The sequence below is a fragment of the Cornus florida genome, unplaced genomic scaffold, assembly GCF_030987335.1.
Source record: "Cornus florida cultivar Cherokee Brave unplaced genomic scaffold, ASM3098733v1 CherokeeBrave_3.0.0_Hap2_Chr06, whole genome shotgun sequence".
In the NCBI taxonomy this organism is placed as follows: domain Eukaryota; kingdom Viridiplantae; phylum Streptophyta; class Magnoliopsida; order Cornales; family Cornaceae; genus Cornus; species Cornus florida.
In genome coordinates this window covers 66,126,887-66,143,590 of record NW_026775576.1, presented here as the reverse complement: position 1 = coordinate 66,143,590, position 16,704 = coordinate 66,126,887, and the positions used below count along the sequence as shown (strand labels likewise).

Sequence of the window (16,704 nt, the reverse complement as noted above, 5' to 3'; positions counted from 1 at the left end):
TTAATTATCCAACACATGATTTGGAGTTGGCAGTAGTGGTCTTTGCCTTGTGTATTTGGAGGCATTATCTGTTGGGTGAGTCCTTCAGATTATTCAGTGATCATAAGAGTCTGCAGTACTTGTTCACTCAGCGGGAGCTAAATATGAGATAGCGCAGGTGGTTGGAGTTTGTAAAAGACTATCATTTTTCTATACAGTACCATCCAGGGAAAGCGAATGTAGTGGCGGATGCACTCAGTCGCCAACCTGTTGGTAGTCTTTCTGCTCTATTCACTTCTGAGTGGAATGCTTTAAAGAGTGTGGATGAGTTATCGGATGCTTTTATGGCTTGCATGGTGGTTACACCTTCCATCATTCGCAAGGTTTTACAAGCACAACTCACCGATCAGCAGTGTGTCGACAAGGTCGCAGAGATAGCTTCCGGAGAGGTTCCGTTCTACTATGTTGGGGCTGATGGAGGTTTAAGGTACAAAGGATGGTTAGTGGTACCTTCTGCTGATAATTTGAGGAAGGATGTGATGACTGAGACTCATCACTCTGAGTTCTCTGTTCATCTAGGAGGTGATAAGATGTATCAAGATATGAAGCGGCAGTTTTGGTAGTCAGGTATGAAGAGGGACATTGCTCTTTTTGTTTCTCAATGTAGTACTTGTAAGATGGTTAAGATTGATCATCAGAGGCCGCCAGGAGCTCTACAGCGACTACCAATTTCGGAGTGGAAATGGGATAGCATATCTATGGATTTTGTGGAAGGGTTGCCAAATTCTTTCAAGGGGCATAATTCCATATGGGTCATTGTGGAAAGGTTGACCAAGTCAGCTCATTTCTTGCCTATTTGCACTGACTACACTTCGGAGCAGTTAGCGAGGCTTTACATTTCAAAGATTGTGAAGCTATATGGCATTCCATTGTCTATTATATCGGACAGGGATTCGAGTTTTGTATCTAGATTTTGGAAGAGTTTTCAGCAGGCTTTAGGTATGGAGTTACACCTTAGTACTGCTTATAATCCTCAGACTGACGGACAGACTGAGAGGGTGAATCAGATTATGGAAGATATGCTTCGGTCGTGTGTTCTGGATTTCAAGGGCCACTGGGAGGAATATTTGCCACTTGTGGAGTTTGCTTATAACAATAGTTTCCAGAAGACTATTGGTATGGCACCATTTGAGGCATTGTACGGTCGACCGTGTCGGTCACCTGTTTGTTGGATGGAGGTTGGAGAGAATCTATTCTTAGGTCCTGAGTTCATCAAGGATACCTCTGAAAAGATTGCTCTTATTCGAGATCGCATGCGTACTGCCCAAAGTAAGCAGAAGAGCTATGCTGATCGTCGTACTCGGGCTTTGGAGTTTCAGGTTGGGGATCAGGTTCTACTCAAAGTGTTTCCTATGAAGGGTGTTATGCGCTTTAGGAAGAAAGGGAAGTTGTCACCGCAATTTGTTGGTCCATTCATGATTACGGATCGCATTGGAGCTGTTTCTTATCGGTTGGCACTTCCGGATACTTTTGATCGCGTTCACAACGTGTTTCATGTTTCCATGTTGCGAAAATTTCTTCGAGATGAGGATCGGTATTAGTATATCGATGTTGGGGAGATTGCGTTGCAGCTGGATGCAACTTATTTAGAGCCACCGTGTCGTATTGTCGACCGACGAGATCAGATTCTTCGTAATAAGGTTATTCCTTTGGTTCATGTTCAGTGAAGTCATCACAATGAGTCTGAGTCCACTTGGGAACGAGAGGATGTCATTCGCTCACGGATTCCTGAAATATTGGAAGAAGGTAAGAGTGAATTCCGAGAACGGAATTCCTTTTGTTAGGGGGGAAGAATGTAATACCTCTAATTTTAAAAAGGATATTCCTGGTATTTAATGGTATTTAATTTATTATTTAAGTGCATTTTATTTGATTTTGTGTCATTATTTTTTTTATTAGGTGCTTAATTGTTTTCTTTTGTGGTGATTTAATGTATTTCTTTTGTGGTGATTTAATTTATTTAAATGATATTTATTTTTAGTTATTTGATTGGAATTACTTGTTAGTGTTTTAATTATTTAAGTGGCATTAATGGTTTAAGTGTAATTGGTTTAGTTATTTGATTGGAATTACTTGTTAGTATTTTAATTATTTAATTGGCATTAATGGTTTAAGTGTAATTGGTTTAATTATTCTATGTGTGTCTTATTTTATGTGTGTCTTATTTGGTTTAATTGGGTTTACTAATTATTATTTTGTTCAATTAGATTATTTGTTAAGTATTTAATGGTGAATAGGGTAATTAGGTAAATACATCTAATTAGAGTTTTAATTACAGTATAAATTAGGGTTTTATATTATAGCCGTCGTAGATTTCTACGTTAATTGGATGGGCCGGTTAGGATTGTGAGTTGGACTTAAATGAACCTAGGGTTTAGGAAAATTCTATAAGTATAAGGTAGACGTCTGTGTAGGGTTTTTTTTAAACAAAGCACACGTTTTGTGGAAGTGGAGAAGGAAAAACGCAGTTTTTCACATTCTGCCAAGGTTTGATCAAAGCTCCGATCCCGCTTCGTCCGTGGTCCGATTGAGCTAAATTTTGGAGGAGAGGTTCACGACTCAGTGACGCACAATCTGAATGGTGAAGATCAGAGTTTGACCTCGGGAACAGTGATTCGTACTCGTGAACAGTAACTAGGTCGCACAGGTTTTTTCCATTTTGCCCAGATTTCATCAAACATCCGATCCTGCTTCGTCCGTGGTCCGATCGAGCTGAAATTTGGAGGATAGGTTCAAGACTCAGTGTCGCACAATCTGAACGGTGGAGATCAGATTTTGAGTTCAGGAATAGTGTTTCGTACTCGTGAACAGTAACCGGGTTTTGGAACTCGCCGGAATTTTTTAAGAAGACGACGTTGAAACTTTGAACAAAAGTTTCTGAGGCAAGATTCTATCCTTACTCTTTCCCTTAGGCTTCATACTCTTTGCACTCTTAAATGATTTCAGGATTAATGAAGATTAAACCAAACTAAAATGATATTTGTTTTGCTATGAAACTGGTAGTTACAGTAGTGTTGTATGCTTGTTCAACCTAGACTAAGCATGTTTGTGGATGCATTGTGGTTCTGTGGTTCACGTTTTTCCTTACCACTGCTAGTATAAATTATTGGAAGGATGGGTCTAGATGATAGCTATCTTAACTTCTGTAATAGCAACTGTTGCAACTTAAATACTAGAAAGATTTGTGTTTAACAGTAGATCGGTTTTGTGGAACACTTTAATTTGAGCATGTCTACATACATACTGTGAATATTGTTTTGATGCTTACATTATCACAGTTAGTATCAACTGTGGAGGTTAGGATTTTGTGATACATACCCTACATATCTGTATGTCATTTGTAAGGTGTTAAATGGAAGTTTTAATTAATTCTGTCTTTATATCAGACTAAAGGGAACAACTTAAATTGGGCATGTATATGTTGTTGTTGTGACCCTGTTTATCAATGCTTATTTTATCACTGCTAACATTGAATGTTGGATGTTGGAATTTAGTTGATATATACTTGATTTATTGGTATTATTGACTACTGGAGGATTGGAAAGTAGGCACCGGTATGGGACGGTAGCATACTAAGGATGGGTTTGGTTTTTAAAACAATACCATTACCTACCTACTTAGAATAAGGATGGGATTAACTAAAAGTTAAGTCCCGTGGATTTGTATTGTCATGGCAACTACTTGTTGAGCGGCAATACTAGGGATTTTGGATGGATTTTATATATGTACTGTTATGGTGCCTCGGTATGAGCTTGAGCCTCAGGACCGATGGCTAGGGAGCGTATATGCATCGGGATGTGTAGCTGGCTACGATGGTTGGAGGTGTACCTTGTTTAGGTATAGGTACATATGCCCACTTCGTGTGCGTTTTAGCATGTTACCTCTATTCAGGTTGAGACCGGCCTGTAGTCCAGTGAGAGTCCTTTAGTGTGACTATATATATATATTTACGGACTATTAGCTATTGTTGAATTGTTTAGGATGTACATGCGTATCGGGCATCTGTTTGGATTGTAGTAGTATAGAACTTGCGCGTGGTCCTGACCCACTTCTATTTTTCAGGTACGCGACAGTTCCAAGCTTAGACGTGTTCGTGCTGAGCAGAGGTCTCTATTCATTCTTCCGACGATATAGGGCTCTCTCTATAGTTTTATTTCTGGACGTTTATTACAGTTGTTCTATCTTCCGTTTGGATGTTTAATAGGGGTCCACTAGAGATGGATTCCTAAGTTGTAAACTGATGGAGTTTTGGAGTTTGGGTTTGATGGATTTTAATAATTATAATATTTTGCGGATTCTATTTTTAGTTCCTTCCAGCTTTAATTTCATTTCTTAATTTATTTTGTATTTCGTGTTCATTATAAAATATTAATTGTTTGATATTCCCTCGGGTTTGGGTCTGGGCCTGATCAACCCGTGTCTCGGATCCGAGGGGTATCTCAACCTTTACCCACAATATTTAAAGGTTCATCATCAACCGAATCAACTTTTCTGAAATCAACATTGACATAGTTCTCCATGATTTCACAATGTCGGGTAGAGTGAAAGGATGCACCTAAGTCTAGAACCCAAGACTCAACCGAACTATCTATACTCAGAATCAGAGCATCAATAACCTCTTCTCTGACGATGTTTATAGATTTTTGTTTTCCTTTGCTCTTCTTCTTTGGTGATCGACACTCAAACCTTAAATGCCCATTTTTTCTACAGTTCCAGCAGGTTCTAGTTTTTGACTTGCTTCTGTGTTTAGATTTGGATTTACTACAGTCCGAGTCTGATCTTTAAGAAGTTCTTCCTCCACCCTCGGTATTGAAAATAGATCAAGATAATTCCTCTGTTTCCCTCTGTGAATATCTTCACTGAGAATTAAGTCCTGAACATCATCTAACTTCAATTTTTTTTTCCCTAAAGACTACTCACTACTGTAACAGTACCGTTCCAGCTTTCTAGTAAAGAGGATAAGAGAAGCAACACCTTAACTTCATTATCAAACTCAATCTTTACAGAGCTTAACTGAGTCATAACAATGTTAAACTCGTTTAGATGGTCAGTTACTGAAGCGCCTTCTGACATTCTAATTAGGTTGAATAATCACCGTATCAAATATACCTTGTTAGACGCAGTGGGTTTCTCATACATAATTGAAAGGGCAGTCATCAAACCTGCTGTTGTCGTCTCCTTTACTATGTTGAAGGCAACGTTGTGCAAAAGTGTCAATCGAATGACCTCTAGTGTCTGCCGATCAAGAAGGGCCCAATCATCATCCTTCATCTCTTCTGGTTTCTTTCCGGAAAGAGGCTGATATAACTTTTTCTGATATAGATAATCCTCAATTTGCATCTTCCACAACCCAAAATCTGCACCATTAAACTTATCGATCTTGATCTTTCCTTCTTCTGTACCCATTGCTCCCACTCAAACCTAATGGCTCTGATACTAGTTATTGCGAAATTAAACAGAAAACACAAGAAAGAGATCAAACACACACACACACACACACACACACATACACAAGAACACACATATTTTACTTGGTTTACCCAAAATTAGGGCTACATTTAAGGGTTACAGGGATTTTCACTATGATAATAAAAAACAGTACCGAATACAGAAAGTTCAGAATATGAATAAATACCCTTGCACTAGGGGCAACATAACAAGTATGAAAATTACCAAAATGCCCTCTAAAAAATTTGGGTAGGGCAAGCACCCGAACCCTACATTCGGGTAGGCGGGGCAGAGTCCCCCTGCGACCCTTCTCCAACTTACCACGAAATTGGATCCGCGGAGTTGGGGCTTGGTGTACAGTATCTATCAGACTCCACACTACCCATCACTAAAGAGGGTTGAAATCAACTAAATAATAAAGCCTGTTTTGTTTTGTGGCTTTAATTCGATGTGCGAATAACGTTTGGACAGAAGTGAACAAGTTCAAGTTATTTGAAACCAGTTCAACTTTTTCTTGAACTAGTTGACATGATTTTAACCCCAATTGAACCAGTTCAAGAAAAGTAGAACCTTTTCGACGTGTAAGTCAGAAGACTTCTATTTTAGAGAGTTGAAGACTAGTGTGATAACTCTTTGTATGCAAATCGGGAAATACTTGTTCAATATGGAATTTGAGTTTGAAGACTCTATAATTAGAGATGGGTTGAAAGAAGAGAGAGAGAAGAGAGAAAAGATGTAAGGGGTTTAAAGTTGAATATTGTCAGTAAATGAGAAAGTATATGTAATTCCCGAGTGTATAGATGTAGCCTCAAAAGAGATGACGAGTAAGTGAGTAGGGTTTTGAGATCCGATTTTATATTCTCTTCTTTGATTTATAATAGTGGAAATTTATACCTCCATAGACGTAGCCCTAAGGTTGAATGAACTATGTAAAATATTGTGTTGTGCGTGAATGTGTATAATTGTTATCTTTATATATACTTGTGTTAATGTGATGTAATATATGATACTTTCGCTATGTATGGTGGATATTAGATTTAACTCTTTATAACAATCGACCGTTAAATGAATTGAAGGGAGTTAATTATACCAACAGAGCTATCGTTTATAATTGGAATACATCAAGAGGTAGGTTTTCACAATTTTTATTTATTTATTTATTTTTATTTTGGTCAGTGTTAATTACCAATAACCAATGATTGAACTAGTCCTCTCAATGGCCAAAAAGTTTTCTTATTATATCGAGTTAGCCGTTTTCAGTGTGTTATCTTTGAACATGATCTAGAAATGATTACAATAGAAAAAAGGGGAATAAAAAGAAAAGAAAAGAGGCAGTAAATGCATTCTTTTAAGAGTTTATCATACGCTAAAGTAACAATTATGTTCATACTTTTGAAAGGCAACACAACTTTTTCACACATTGCAATATTGTAGACTCACCCAAGACAAGCTTCCACACCTCAAACTTTTTATAGAGAGAGAAAGAGAGGTAGAGAGAGAGAGAGAGAGTGTGTGTAAAAGATTGGGGCCGCATGGAGACAAAGTTTCCACACATAGAGCTTTAGCAGTCTTTAGTAAAAGAAAGTCGGAAATGTCTCTTTTAAATATGGTCACCATCCACTTAAAGCTTTTTCGTTCTATTCCAAGTGATTTTGCATGAAAGTAAGGGAATTCTCGAATCTAAAACTCTCTGCAATCGATGCATATAGATTCATATCTCTCTCTCTCTCTAATGATGAAGCCTTGGATCCCTCGCTGATCACATTCAAATTATGAACTCACTCACAGATACTAAAAGAATCTTGTGTGTGTTGTGTGAGAGAGAGAGAGAGAAAGAGAGAGAGAGTGTGTGTAATGTGGTTGTTTGGAATGGCAGGTAACATAGACGACCCGGTCAAAAAGAGGAGCAAAAATAAAGTTAGTGAGAATGTGTGATTCAGATTTTGGATTAAACAAAAAGATCTTGGATATGGCATGATGCTGCTTTCAATGATTATTTGGTCATTGTTTCAAGTATTGGGGAGATAGACACAACTTGCATGCGAGCTATATGCAATTCTCCCTCTTTTGTGTAATATGTGTTGCGGTGCACTGATATCTTTATGTTCGCTGAATCATTTAACATACACGAAAGAAATCTGTATGCGTAAAAACTATTTATGAGGTGATCTCCATTCTTTCTTGTTTGCTGAATTGTTCAACACACACAAAAAAAATTTGTATACGTATAAAATGTTTTGGAACTCTGCTCTCATATTGCATTGGAAACCAATTGATCAGATTAGCAAGTGTCGACAATTGAAATTAATAATTGGCACATATATATATATATATTTACATTGAAAGGTATATTTTGAATGGCAAATATTGAGAAACCTGTATTTGACAAGCTTAGCAAAAGGTAGAAAAGGGATAGTGACTGAAAATAAAGTTGGGGGACAAATCGACATAGATTAAAAAGAGAGATAAAAAAAAAAATTTAGAAGGACAATACCAAACTTGTAGAAAATGCATATAAAAAAGGACACAGTGCAGGTGCTTGATGAAGACAAGAAAAAAAATTCTCACACTGGACCATGCGTCATCAAAACAAATGGCATAGGCAATGCGGATAAATAATTGAACTGGTAGGGTGAAAAACAACATATAAGTAATGTAGATAAACTACAGTAGTTAGTAGTTGTTGTTATTGTTAGATTTAAAATAGAGGTCGAAGAGTCCCGCTTGGGCTGCTGATGGAATAAAAAATAGTATGGTCATTAAAAAAAAAAAAAAAAATATGTTGGGTGATTGGTGTGACACATTATAATAAGTATTTTTTATAATTAAATTATTTTTTAATTTATTTAGTAACAATATTTGTTTAAAAACTTCAAATTCTAATTTAATTTAAACGCTCTTCAAAATTAGTACTTCCTCTGTCTCAATTTAGATGTCCCGGACATATGAGACAGGCCTTGTCTCTTTGAAAAGTTACTAATTTTCCCTTCTAAGTTTTGAATATTCAAGTTTGAAATTTTAAACTACAAGGACATATATGGAAAGATGTAAAATATATTATTTGAAAAAAAAAAGTGACAATTAATTTGGGACCGACCAAAAAAAAAGCATGACAATTTTTTTTGGGACAGAGGGAGGGACAAAGTGAGTAATTATTAAAAATGCTTTTAATGGGTTACCAAAAACTTCTAAATACAATTTTTTTAAATAAAAATACTTTTATTTAACTTAAAATATGTCATTATCCCTCAAGCTTGTAAAATAAGAAGAATGGAATACTGACTATATATATTTTTTTATTTTAAAGTTTACCTTTTTCTCATAATATGAGATTCAAAAAATAAGGCACAAAGGAATCCAAATTGTGATTTTATTTCTAGGTTTTGAGTAGGCCAAAAATTTAATTCTTTTCATACTGGAAACTTACATTTATTGGGTATGTATTTATAATATATATATATGTATAAATGAGTCATGAGCTGACACATAAATGCCAGGGGTAATTAATATATATATATATATATATATATATATATATTTGCATTCTATTAGTATAAGACTTGGTGAGGGAGGCGCTCTCATTTTTATAAACCAAGATCCGCACATGGGATGAAAAAAAATCCATTTTAGCTATGGGGTCTAGATTTTCGATGAAAATCATTTCACAGTGGTGAAATCCATTTTGCCTGTGGGATCTAGACCAACTATGGAAAGATCTATACCCACTCACTTCATCATGTAGTGCGTGGGGTCGAATTCTCATAACCAGAGAGACTGACGTCTTAAAGTAGGCTCCAACTCGCGATAAGAACTAAATTTTTTTCAATTTCAAATACAAGCCTCAGAGTTTGGAAAAGTCCCTGCTTGAAAGTTAAGTTGAAACACAAGATCCAGTCCACTTTCAATTAAAACTTCATATTGACTCGAAGCCCAAGTATAAAATGACACTTCCAATTGTCAAGGCCCAATTCTACCATCCGTTAATAAACTTGCATAGCGCAAAAAATTCAAACCCTTGATTCATATAAATCAAGTCCAATAGCAAACTAGAGATTGTCATTAGAACATTGTAATGTGTAAATTATGCCTCTAGCTCAGTGAGTTAGTGAGTTAGTACCTCCTGTAGATCTGTATTTACTAATCTAACTCTTAACACTTTTTACCTTGGAAAAAAAAGAAAAAAGTGTAAATTATGAAATTGTGTCGCTCATAAAATATATGCGGTAGAGTTTGTGAGTTAAAAGTGCATACAGAAGATGCTAATTATTACAAAGAAATCTAACCACAAACAAGAATCTCAGGCAGAGTCAAAATCCAGGTTTCAGCTCTCTTAAAGTAACTTATAGGGGCTAATGAAGTAAGAATGCACACACACACATGCACAACAACATTCATGAATCTTTCGTTCATGGGAGTGATTTACACGGTTGGATCCTTTCCAAACCTCATCATAGCATGAGTTGCCATCATTGAACCCCTGCGAGATATTTCGACGATTCGGCCGAGCAATGACATCTTAGCTGTCTCTTTATTCAAAAGAGGCTTCTTGTCCCAACTGTACACATTTCATTCACGGTATCTTAAATCAACTCACACAGGAAAAGACAAGTAAACATTATTGAATAGCAGTATAAAAATATACTATTACAACAATAGAGCTTGCAAACCAATATCAAAATGAACTCTCCAGTTATGTGTTCCATAAGACCATCTTGTAAAAATTGTCAAGTATTCAATCACATTCACTCGCTAATGCGTTGTGCAATTGAGTTAGAACTAGCTTAACTTCATCACTTACTGTACAAAACTTGTTCCTGGGTTTTCATGGTTTGATACAGAGAGAGAAATCGTATGTTACATCTCTCCTTCATTTCAAACGGAAAAAGAAAAGGACATGTACCACATTTTAAGAATTCTAAAAATTCTCTCTCTCTTGTCTTTTTTTCTTCGCTTACACTTTTCAAAACAAGCAATTAAGCATTGGAAGACAAGCTAGGAAGAATGTAGTGCTCAAGTACAAAGGACTAAAAGATCTTCGGATTTGCAAAATTCAATTATTGCATATCAAGAAGATTGCATACTGGATCCAAGCTAGAGTTTTCATTAAATGTATGTATTAACGGCTAAATTGAGCATTAATATAAGACGAAATATTTGAATGCATAGTCACTAGAACAAATAAATAAATAAAATTGAATGCATACCAATCTTCATGGCGAACGATTTTCCTTTCTTCAACAGACAACTTTATGAGTGATATCATATTAATGTCTCTTCCCAAAAACTTGTAATATTGCTTGTTGTCAATTAATATCTGAATCCATTTGCAGAGGTCAGGAATTCTCAAAGAAAAAAGGAAATTATATGAATTAAAATGGGGAAAAATTGGAGGTCTTTCAGGTAATTATGAAAAGACAGCAAGATAAACTTAGAACCTCTCCTTTTCCTGGTGAAACGACATTTTCTTTGATGCTGTATTCAACAATTTTGGATTCACTGAAGACCTGAAAATTATAAAACAGAAATTTTTATTACCTAGTCCGGCCAGCAATCTGCATTTACAAAGCTCCTGTACATTACAACCCCATATCAAACAATAGTTAATAAGTAAGCAACAAGAGAGACTCCTTATTTTAATTATCTCCATATTAAAATTTGGTAAAATAGAAAACGACAGTTCAAAATAAGTTATGAGATATCTCCCACATTTTTTTTTCTTTTTTTGTTCGTTCGTTTGAAGTAGTTTGTTGAAACTGACCAAGCGGAAGACAAAATTCATAGTAATGAACGAGCACTTTCACTGTAAAAAGAATAAATAAATAACAAAAAGGAAAAGGAAAAAAAAAAAAGTTCAGTGGAAGCTGCCAGCTAACTTATCTGGCAATATCTCAACATAGTTCCAAGGCGAGATTTTTTAAGATTGGACATTTCATCTGGGATTAGGAGGTAAAGGGTGGGTGGGGAGGGATGACTCCCCACTTTGTGACCCATTAATTGGGGACAAAAAAAAAAAGAGCCAGTGAGTTGCTCAAATTTTCTATTCCTTTAGAGTATCCAAACCAACAGGGACGGATCCAGTTATCAGAAACATAAGTTGGTTGGTTGGGGGGATAATTTTATAGATATATATATATATCAAAATTCTAAAAATTTTAGGGTATAATACTATAAAAAAAACAAAATTCAGTTGGGCACACAATAGATTCGTGCCTGCAAACTGAGTTTGTGGAAACTTGTATTTCAGAATCAAATAGTGGCCTCAACCATAATAAAGGAAAAATATGTACTTCATTAAAACTTTAAAACTAAAGACCAGGATTATACAATAAACTGGGTCAGATAGCCATGTCAAGTCCACATGCTCAAATTAAGTGTGTGTATAATACAGAAAGTGCAAGTGTTACAACTCTGCGCATTTGGGACCAAGATTGCTAATAGCCTCCTTTTTATTGCAGAAGATCGGTTCCTATTCTTTACAACTAAAAAGAGTTGAAGTAGAAGTAAGAAAACCACGCTAAACAAAAATGGTTTAAGCAACCTATCTCTACAATTATCTTTGGTAACTCCAATTATAAGTTTTTCTGTCTTTTCTTCTTTCCTCTCAACATCACATCATAATTTACTAGCGCAAGTATTTAATTTATTCAGAAAACAAGTATTAGATAAAGTACAACATTCAATAAAATACCAACAATTAAGTCTAGACAACCTTGGAAAGTGAATAGAATGCTGATTTGATCTGCTTTATCCTGCAATCAACAGTAAAATTTACATAACAAATAAATAAGCCATTGCCATGCTACGAATCGAAAAAGACAATGTAAAGAAGTGGTTTCTAGAAAAAATTCCACTAATGTACAATTATAGTTGATGTAGGACAGATTCATTGATTTTTTTTCTCATATGTAGAAGTTTTAGTAAAGAGAACCATTTACAGACTATAAAACTATCAAGCCTATGGTGGTGCAGCGTTGCCCCAACCCAGTTTTAGCAGGAGCACCAAAATGCCTATACAGACTTGACAATGTAGAGAATACTACCTATTCGGGTGCACTTTATTAAACAATTTGGAAAAAGGAAGAAGATAAATAAGAAGCAAAGAAAATATAGAAAACGTTACATTGGTGCAGCAAAAAAACTAAGTTTGGGTCAAGAACAACTGAAGTTAAGAACTGAAAACTTCTGTTAATGGCTTCTACTTTGTTGTGCTAATAAGGTCGTGTTTGTCAAACGGAAATAAAGAAAGTACTTTGGTCACTTTTGTTTGGTTAGCATATGTGATGATGGGTGGGGTTTGTGGTCATATATGAGTAGAATTTAGCGAGAGAAAGTGAGGGATGGTCGGAGTAAGATATAGTTAGTTTATATGTTATTTTGGTAAGATTCATTGAAAAGGGTAAAATGGTCCTGTAAAAGGGTATTTTTATAAAAAATAATTAGCATAAAGCTGAAATTTTCATCCAAATGGGGCACTTTGCAGCTTTTGAAAGCACAGGGGGGTATAGTGCAAATTGGCTTTCAATTATCAATAAATTATCAGATTTTTCTACAATTTTCTCTATTTAAAGTTGTTCTTTGTTCAATCTTGAACATTCTTACCTCCCGCTTCATCAATGGTAAAATCTATATTTCTTAATAAACCAATAAAAGGGGCTACTTTTTTCCTATCTTTGTTTTTTTTTTTTTTTTTTTCCTTTTTCCCCATAGCCCAAGGGTAGGAGGGGGAGGGGAGGAACTAAAATCAGAACAAAAGACTTGAGCAACAGAATTTACGGAGGCATGTGGCATAACTCTGATACTATCGTGGAAATAACGGTGTTACAAATAATTCAAGTATTGCATAACAAGAGATATTTTGAGTCGTATAATTCTATATATTTAAAATCAAACTTCTAGAAAAAAATGAAAATAATAATATCAATTTCTTTCTTTTAAACTAGTTTTGAATCAGCTTGCATAAAGCATTCAAATAATTTCAACATCTAACTTGGTCTATTTCTACCATCTTTAAAATCCTCCTATCTGTAGTACCCAACACTTTTTGAAAAAGAAAATGTAATAATAGCAATTCCTACCGAAGAAAAAGGTCTTATGGTCAACAACATTTGAATTCCCTACATATAATTAATAAGAAGCCAATTATCCAAATGGATAAATATAATTTGGAATAAATAAGATAGAATCTTTAGGTTGTATTACTATACATACCCATGAGCACACATAAGTGGATCTTCAAAGGTTGCATCTGGAGCATATATTTCAAAATCATGAGGTGTGGCACAGGATCCATATCTGAAATCATTTGCTATGAATTAATGATTTAATTAATAAAAGTATCATCAATGAAAAAACCTTGATCAAAATATGCTTGTCATATACACAAGTGCGGGATATCAAAATCAATTACACACTTATTGTTTAGATTAAATAAAGGTTTGTTTCAGCAGTTGGGAGAGTTACTGGATGAAGTTTCAGCATTAGCCTGACTAGAATAAGGTACGAGTCAATCAACGTTATCTTAATAGCTCATAGACCAACCAGGGTAAAGCGATTGACTGGTTTAAGTGGAATGCATAGGCGCTAAACCGATTGAATCAAGGGCTCGACTAGTTGAATATAAGTCGAGGTGAATGAATCTATCGAGATGGTTAGCTCCATCACTTGTGCCTACCAGAATGGTTTGCAAATCTATCCATAGTGCCCCAAAAGCCAATGTAAAGTTGCCAAAACATAACAAGAAGAGAGTAGAGAGCTTAAAGAAACTGTGTGAGGGTTAAGAGCATAGTTTGAGTGATTGAGTGCTTAACTAATCCTTAGTAATTTCTTGTATGGTGGATTTTTATCCCATCCCAACATGAACATTGGATTTTTATCCCCTCCCGACATGAACATCAATCTATCCAAACCACATAAATTGTGTGCGTGTGTTTTCTTTTACATGCTTGTGTAATTTTGTTATTTACTGTTTTTTGCAAAAGTCTGATGCACAACATCTGGGAACGACAATTATACACCTTACATTGTGAATATATCATACATGACTTATCCTTTTATTCTCATCAGATTAAATCCAATGTAAAACATATACACAGGCATCACAACCATGAAAGTCACTGTGTGAACAAACAATGCAAGTGCATATTTTTGAAAATCAAGTGAGAAAGACCATAAAACATCAAATTATTTTCTTGCTTGATATGCGAAGTTAGACCAAAAAAAAAGCATCACATAGTATAATCGTAAGTTACGAACTCAATACATTCCTAGAAGAGCCCTAAGTGTTTGTTGCTAATCCAAACTGAAAACCCATATCATTGCAAAACAAATCATTTGGAAGGGTTGGCTAGCAAGGTGGTTTACACGTAGTCGCACCAATGACCCAAGGTGGAATGCCACCATCGTGATTGCAGGAGTTTATGGGCATGAGGGAGGGTTGGCCCCTGTTGACTTGGGACAGAGGGAATATAAAATTAACTAAACTGATGGAAGTCTTAATGGACTGTTAAACTTGAGAAACAAATATCATGTTCATCAAAACATTATACATTTCTAGCTAAGGAACCAAATTGGATCTCTTCTCTTTAAAGAGAAAAATATCACTCTCCTATTTCATTGCCTAAATAACTAAGTATGAGACATAAGATCTGAAAAAGAACATACAATTTACGTGGTTCACAAAAAAATGGGGCTACGTCCACCGACTCACTGAGGTAAACCAAATTACATAGTTCAGAATAATTATAACCCCCACTATACTGTTATAGAATCAGGGCTACAGAATAAGTATGAAAATGCCAAAATACCCTCCAAAATATTTGCAAAAGGTGCACAGTATTATCAGGCTCCACACTTCCCATAACCCCAAATATGGAAGCACATCCTCAATAATTATATAAATTTAGAGAAAAACAGGTTCCCCTTAATTCAATTCCCGCACACAGGGAAAAAGGTAGAAATTTTAAATTTCTGCGCTGGCCAACATTTTCTTGGCATCCAAACAAAAGTGAATTGTGGATTTCTTTTAAACAACATTTTTTGAGTTGGGTTAGTGTTAATTAATTGTTACTTCAATAGGTCCACATATTATGGATGCTATACTAAGGAAAGAGGAATTGGAAAAGAGACATCAAATCAGAAGAAATGCATGCATATATATATATATATATATATATATATATATCTAGAGAGAACTCACAGGTTGAGGATATGTGGGACTATTTCATCTGAAAAACGTTCTGATGTGTCAAATTCACAGGCTTCCTTGCAATACCCTTCTCTTTGCTGATCCTTTATGACCTCCTTCTTATCATCTTCATCAAACCCAACAATACATACACACATAAATATATATATATATATACACACACAAAACAACGATTAGAAGCAAATTTAACCAAAAAAAAGAAGAAACAACTCTCTAGGCAAAAGATAAACTCACCAGATGGGTATTGTTCCATTTTGGACCCAGAAGTTTCCTTCTTAACAAACGAACAGTTGAGAGAGAGAGAGAGTGTGAAGTTTGCAGAGGAAAAGAAGAGGAAGAAGAAAAACAAACAGGAGTAACAGAATAGAGGGCGAGATTCAGTCATGAGGCTTCATGTAAGCCACGTGGCAGTATTTTGTCCATTTGTAAGGCCGGTCAAGTCTCGCAACGGTGTTCTTCGTACGTGTTTTATGACTTTTATCTTGGAAGGGGTCTGTTTGGATGCGATACAATAGATAAACCTGAAAAGGGCCTATTTACAAATGGAGATTGCAATTGGGTGGAAATTGGATGGGCAATTAAATTAAATTATTATTTAAAAAAATAATAATAATAATTATATTTGAGTTGAAAATTTTATTACCCAAATCAATAAAAAAATAATATAAGGATGACTTCGGGTTGAGTACAGAATGCCCATCCAAACTTAGATTTAGTTGTTGGAAATACGAACAAAATTTTAATCCAATCTTCACCTTGAGTTGGACTTTATAATCAGATTTGAGAGCTTAAATAAATGTTGGGTTGGGTTTAACTTGAATTGGTGATTTAAATCTTAGGTCGAGTCCGCCTAAGTCCCTCAACCCACCTAAGTTAATTGTAATCTTAGATGACAATAAAGTTTGTTCATATTTTTTACAATGAATTTGACATAAATTACAAAACTCTTTAATTTACATGGCATATCAACTGACCCATCTAATTTTATTTTGAAAAATGTCATTAATCAAATT

General features: G+C 35.2%; 1 protein-coding gene across 1 annotated transcript; it reads right to left on the bottom strand.

The window, feature by feature from the left end:
• Nucleotides 1–9,673: 9,673 nt before the first annotated feature.
• On the bottom strand, nt 9,674–16,085 carry LOC132311794 (uncharacterized). The gene is made up of 7 exons (XM_059809896.1): nt 15,926–16,085; nt 15,683–15,797; nt 13,696–13,779; nt 12,197–12,236; nt 10,923–10,991; nt 10,692–10,801; nt 9,674–10,042 (listed from the first exon to the last, which is right to left on the bottom strand). Exons 1-7 carry the CDS (start codon nt 16,074–16,076, stop codon nt 9,907–9,909), a joined length of 705 nt encoding a protein of 234 aa, XP_059665879.1. The 5' UTR covers nt 16,077–16,085; the 3' UTR covers nt 9,674–9,906.
• Between the last annotated feature and the right edge of the window lie 619 nt (nt 16,086–16,704).